Below are 6932 nucleotides of genomic sequence, written 5' to 3' on the forward strand. Positions count from 1 at the left end.
GTCGCGGCATTTGGAACCGTGCCACGGCGTTTGTGTTTCGCCTTTTTATGTAAGTTTGCCGTTGCTGCTGTTCGAGTGCTCACCGCAGCTGCTACCGCCTTTTTTCTTCACCGTTTTGAATGGAATTGCACCGTGACACACACTAAACTACCGTGACGCGGCGGCTGATTGCAGTGCCGGGGTGTTAGGACTGCTGCTTATTGCGGTTTTTCGAGCTTTTAGAGCTCAATTCTTCACAAAAATCACTCCAATTTTTTTGCTATTGCCCTCATTTTCGAATTCTTACAAGGATCCATGTAAGTTTTCTTTGCTTTTTGCCTCAAATTTTGTTGTAATATGCCATCTTTGCTTGAAACCCTACAAAAATCAAATTAGGGGTTTTTTTATTTTGAGCTTCTATGTCAAAACTCTTGCCATGAATTATTCCTAAACGCTGTTAATTAAGTGCTATCAATTAAAGTGGTTATATATAATAAATAAATAATAATAAAAAAAGTATTCCTATTTCTTAGCCTAATTTCCCACCAAACTACTAGTATTAGAATACTAGTCTACTACTCACAATTACCCACGACTTCACTGCTCCCTCCACTTCACAAATTTTTTTATTTTTTTTGTTTTGCCGCTAGAAACTACTGCCCTCAATCCCAATTTCCCCAAATTGAGTTCCCTTCAATCCAAATCCAAATCCCAGTTTCCCTAAATTAATTAAAGAGTTCCCTTCAGTCCAATAAATTGTTGAGCAATTCCTCTTCTCCGGCAAATTGTGGGCAGTTGAGCAATTCTTCTATTTCTGCAAATTGAGCACTTCATTGTCCTCTCTGCTGGTGTTTGCGGGCTTCGTTGATTGAAATTATCAATTGTGAGTATTTTTTTCTTATGTAATTGCATTTTTTAAGTTTGAATTTGTTGTTCTTCATGGGTCAATATTCAATGTTTTTGGGTTATGCTGTTTATAGAACTTTTAGTTATGAAATTTGCAATTTTGATTAAGGTTTTTTGAGGTTTAATCTGAATTTGCTAATTTGCATGTTAATAAATTGTGTTTTGTTCCATTTTATTCTGGTTGTTTGATATTTCATTAGGCTTATATGACCCCCATTGCCTATTTAATTGAGGTAGAAGGCTAACATGTGTTCTAGTGTTATATTTTGTTCTTAAAATGGAGAGGATCTGAATCACACAAGGTTCCGTCCGTTTGAGCAGAGTAGATTTGCTGCAATAACTGAAAAAATTAGGTAGGATTAAAAATTCAAACTTTCACATAATCATAAGTGAATACAACAGAATCTTAGTTTAGATGTTTCAAAAAAAAAAATCTTAGTTTAGATGTTTAGGGTGCGTGTCTCTGTTGTATATTATGATACATAGTCATTCAATTGACAAGTTTAGTCATTTGGGTCGTTCAACAATCATTAGCTGTGGATCATACATATCTATGTAAGTAGAAAGTATGCATGTAGGTAGATATGGTTAATAATCAAATTAATTGCAATAAATGGAGAAAAATACAACAGCCAACATGCATAATTATTGAGTCAAAAATCATGAGTCTGTTAACTTGTACAATTTTTTTCATTAATTTATCTGGTCATGTCTATACCATGGATTCACTAAAAGAGTACTAAGTGTAGGATTGGACCAAAGTATCTATGATCATTTGCAATAACTAATTTAATTGGGCACCAAAAATATTTGCACAACTACTAAAACAATAACAAGATACATCACAAACATGATGTTTCTACTTTGTACACTTTCTAATTTTCTAGCTTGCTCTGAAAAACTGAGTAAAATAAGGGGAAGAGAAACCCGGACCCACAGATGTTGTAATCAATCATCAAGATATCAAATTCACTATTTTCTTAGTAGAGGAGTATTTTTGTTAAATAGTTTCCTAATAAACACTAAAGATAGGCATGGTCCATAATTACTTGTGAAATTAACAAACGATTTAGTCAATGTAAGCAAAGAAGAACATTTGGATACTCTCTAGCATAGTTAGTCTTAAAGTACACGTCTAAGTGTTAGGCACAATCACTTATTAATGATTTAACTCATGGAAATACCAACCTTTAATGAACATCTATGGTTCTTGTATCATAGTATCTTTAGTGACCTGATAAAAATCACTTGTATTATAGTCACTTTGCTACAACTGCCAGCTAATTTAGGAGTTATCATGGATAATGTTTTGTGTCCCTACTTGAATTATTTCTAGTCCATATAGTTTAATAAAGAAAAGTAGTATTAATTGAGTATATACAAATAAACTTGAAAAGAAAAGAGGCTTGGTTATTGTAAAAAGAACCAACACATATGCCTTACACTAACTTGGTTTTCATTATAATCTTAAAGGTAAGTGCATTTAGAATTAGCAGGGCAAAACAAGTGAAAAGTATGGCCACATAATATGCTAATGCACGAATTGAACTTGGAACTCTTTTAGTCTAATTGAAATCTACTCCATGTACTACTATCTTGAATAGCTTGCTATACCTCAATTATTAATAATTATTAAATCATACTTTATTGTATAGTGGAATATAAAAGCGCTTCTATACTCCTACAATTTTTAAGTGTTACAACCTAACCAACACATAGTTTCATGAAAATCAATTGACTTTAATATAAAAGGTTATAAGTGGGTTAGTGGGGTATTATTGTAAGAAAATTTAGCTGGGTTAGTATTTATTGAAAAGTAAAGGACGTGAGAGGGAAAAAAATAGTTTAAAAAAATTAGTAGTGTGTTAAAGAGGCGACCACAAGGAGGGAATTGTTAAGATATGCTAAAAATTACTTGTATCGGATTAAATTTGAATATTACATTTATGTATGAAATTAATTGATTTCATTATTGTTTATTTGTTGTTAATTGTGATTAGTACCTCACTCTATTATCTAATTTTATAAGGTTAAAAAGTCCATTAATGACTTTTTTAAAATTTTTTAAGAAATTTCATGGAAAAGGTTATCTTGTATATATACACAATTTATATTAACCTAAATTAGTATAATTATCATTAATTATTCCGTCCTTTTGTTAGTTATCGTAGTTTTACTTTTATGGTGTAGCAATATAAAAATGGATCGGAAATGGATGCTTGCAAGGCGTACTAGTGACGAATATGAACAAGGGGTAGATGAGTTTATTGCATTTGCTATTGAGCATGCTGAAGATCCATCTCGCATTTTGTGTCCATGTGTCAATTGTAACAACATGATCCGACACAATGTCGAGGATGTAAGAATCCATTTGGTGGTTAATGGAATTATCCAACAGTACAAGTGTTGGATAAAACACGGTGAGACATTAGGGGACATACCTTCTTATGTAGATACTGAGATGTATGATGAAATGAATGATGATGAAATAGAAGATAATTTCCATCTAGGCAATGATCATCTAGAAGAAATGACGCGTATTTTAGAGGAAAACATTGAAGATAGTTCTGAAATGTTTGACACATTATGTAGTGGTGAAAAGACCCCTTTGTACCCTAGTTGTTCTACATTTAGCAAATTATCTGCTGTGCTGAAATTATACCATCTCAAAGCTCGTAGTGGATGGACTGATACAAGTTTTTCGAGCTTACTTGAATTAGTGAAAGAGATGCTTCCTATTGATAATGTGCTTCCGGGTCGTATTTACGAGGCAAAGAAGATGTTGTGCTCTATGGGCATGGGGTATGAAAAAATTCATGCATGCCCTAATGATTGCATTTTATATCGAAAAGGATATGCCTCTTTAAAAAGCTGCCCTGAATGTGAGGCTCCACGATACAAGGAAAATAATGTGCCAGCTAAGGTTATGTGGTATTTTCCAATAGTGCCAAGATTTAAACACTTATTTAGTATTGTTGAAGAATCAAAGAATTTGACATGGCATGAAGATGGGAGAAAAAAAGACGGTTTACTTAGACACCCGGCCGACTCTCCACAATGGATCAAAATTAACCGCGACTTTCCTGAATTTGGGGCGGAGCATAGAAATTTGCGTCTCGCCCTTGTTGCTGATGGAATGAATCATTTTAGTAATCAAAGTTCTCCTCATAGTACATGGCCAGTCATTTTAATGATATATAATCTTCCTCCGGAACTGATAATGAAAAGGAAGTATATGATGCTGACCATGCTAATTTCGGGCCCAAAACAACCTAGGAACGACATAGATGTATATTTGGAACCCTTAATTGACGATTTGAAGATGATGTGGGAGCATGGTGTAGAGGTGTATGATGCTTATCGCAATGAAGAATTTAATTTGAAAGCATTGCTTTTTGGTACAATAAATGATTTTCCAGCGTATGGAAATTTGGCAGGTTATGCTACAAAAGGCTATGAAGCATGCCCTGTATGCCAGAATAACACATTCTCCTTCTACTTAAGTCATTCACGCAAAGTTGTCTACCCTGGAAATCGCAAATTTCTGCCAGTTAACCATCAATATAAAAGGTGGAGAAAAGCTTTTGATGGGACTTCTGAAGAAGGGACTCCTCCAGTGCCGCCAACAGGAGAACAAATACTTGAGAAAATGGAGAAGTTGAATGTCAAGTTTGGGAAGTTGAATGCAAAAGATGTTCCGAGCGCTGGTTACAAAAAGAGGTCAAGATTCTTTGACCTTCCTTATTGGAAGACCTTACATATTAGACACTTCCTAGATGTGATGCATATTGAAAAAACTGTGTGTGACAGTCTTATAAGTACTTTACTTAATGTGAAGGATAAGAGTAAAGATGGTGAGGCTGCTAGGCTAGACTTAGTTGACATGAAAATCAGACCCGAATTAGCACCAGCACCAGTTAAGGGCACGAATCGTACATATCTCCCACCTGCCTGCCACACTCTATCAAGGAAGGAGAAAGTTTCTTTTTGCAAGTTTCTTTCTGGAGTTAAGGTTCCTGAAGGTTATTCTTCAAACATTAAAAGGCTTGTGTCAATGAAAGACTTGAAGCTAATTGGATTGAAGTCACATGATTGTCATATTCTAATGGAGCATCTTCTTCCAGTGGCTATTCGCTCTATTTTGCCAGAAGCTGTTCGAAATGCTATCACAAGACTTTGTATATTTTTCAGTGAGATTTGTAGCAAAGAGATTGACCCCTTTAAATTGAGTGACTTGCAAAAGGACCTTGTTGTTACATTGTGTAAGTTGGAGATGTATTTTCCGCCATCATTTTTTGACATTATGATTCATTTAACTGTTCACTTGGTTAGAGAAGTTCGATTATGTGGACCTGCATATCTGAGATATATGTATACGATTGAGAGGTTCATGAAAATATTAAAGGGGTATGTTATGAGTGGGAGTCACCCAGAAGGTTGCATTGTCGAGCGTGCCTTAATTGAAGAAGCTCTTGAGTTTTGTAGTCAGTACCTTTCCAAAGTCGATGCAATAGGAATCCCAAAGACAAGGCATACAAAAGGGTATGAAGGAAGAGGAATAGTGGGGAAAAAAGTGGTCTCTCTATCATATAATGAAAGGCATCGAGCACACTTGTATGTACTTCACAATAGTGAAGATGTTGATCCGTATGTAGAGGAACACTTGGCGTTTTTAAGGGATTTAAATCCACGTAAGAGTGAAATATGGATAGCTGAAGAACATAATCGCTCTTTCGTTGAGTGGTTTCGACTTCGAATTGCTGATGAATTAGCTAAGTCACCTTCGCATGTTTCTGACAGACTAAAATGGCTATCTCGGGGTCCTTGTTTTGAGGTTTTATCATATTCTAGTTATCAAATCAACGGGTATACTTTTTACACAAAGGACAGGGACAAAGAAACCACTATGCAGAACAGTGGGATGTCGGTGTTGGCCCAAGCTATGCATATCTCTAGTGGAAAAGATAAAAACCCAATATATGCGGATATGACTTATTATGGAGTCATCCACGACATATGGGAATTGGATTATAGGACATTTCAAGTTCCGATTTTCAGTTGTAATTGGGTTGATCACAATAATGGTGTGCATTTTGAGAACCCAGGGTTCACTATTGTTGATCTTACAAAAGTGGGTTATAAGGAGGAGCCATTCATATTTGCTTCACAAGCAAAGCAAGTTTTTTATGTGACTGACCCGGCAAATAAAAGGAGACATGTTGTTTTGTCATCAAATAAAAGAAATGTGTTTGGAGACCAAGATATAGATGACATGGAAGACCCTTCATTCTCATTACAATCTCATTCATTTAGCAACAATGTAGTGGAGAATGAGGCATACACAAGAGTTGATCATGGAGAGGGTATATGGGTCGAAAATGCATCAAACTCAAGTACTAAAAAGGGAAAAAAGAGGAAAAAGCATTAATTTGGTAATCATACAACCATCTGTTTTTCCCTCTTAGCCCCCAATCTTTTACTGTTATATTACAAATATTTACATATTCTTAATATGATTTTAATATGAATAATTTGCCCATGTGATTCGTTTTTTAGTGGCTTCTTTACATGTATCTGTTATTTTATCTTTGTTTGAGCAGGAATTACATTAATTAACATGTTTAAACTTACTAATATATATATCATGTCCTAGGTTAATGGATTCTTTACATATCAATCATGAGCATGGTGATGATGAAAATAATGATGCAAATGGTCATCCTACTTATAAAGGTAAAAAGGACACAGGTCGAGGTGCAACTAGAATGGCATCATTGGTTCGAGCTAGAAATAGGGGTGTGAGATTCAATGTTCAGTGGAATGCCAATGGTCAACCTATTGGGGATTATAGTGATAAATTGATGAGTTGTTGGGGAGCTAGTATCCACAAAAATGTTCCAATCATTTACCCACACTGGCACAAAGTTCCTCAAAATCTGAAAGATGCACTTTTTGAGGATCTGGAGGTAAAATTCTTTAATTAATGAGTATATATATATGTTTACATGGAGTTGTACATTGATTACTATTTACATTTTGTTACTTGT

At 34.9% G+C, this 6932-nt stretch overlaps 1 protein-coding gene across 1 annotated transcript; it reads left to right on the top strand.

Moving 5' to 3' along the window:
* Nucleotides 1–597: 597 nt before the first annotated feature.
* On the top strand, nt 598–6313 carry LOC145627910 (uncharacterized). The gene is made up of 2 exons (XM_081680250.1): nt 598–862; nt 3076–6313. Exon 2 carries the CDS (start codon nt 3086–3088, stop codon nt 6311–6313), a length of 3228 nt encoding a protein of 1075 aa, XP_081536376.1. The 5' UTR covers nt 598–862; nt 3076–3085.
* The last annotated feature ends 619 nt before the right edge of the window (nt 6314–6932 follow it).

Source organism: Chenopodium album, chromosome 4 (genome assembly GCF_948465745.1).
Source record: "Chenopodium album chromosome 4, dcCheAlbu1.1, whole genome shotgun sequence".
NCBI lineage: Eukaryota > Viridiplantae > Streptophyta > Magnoliopsida > Caryophyllales > Amaranthaceae > Chenopodium > Chenopodium album.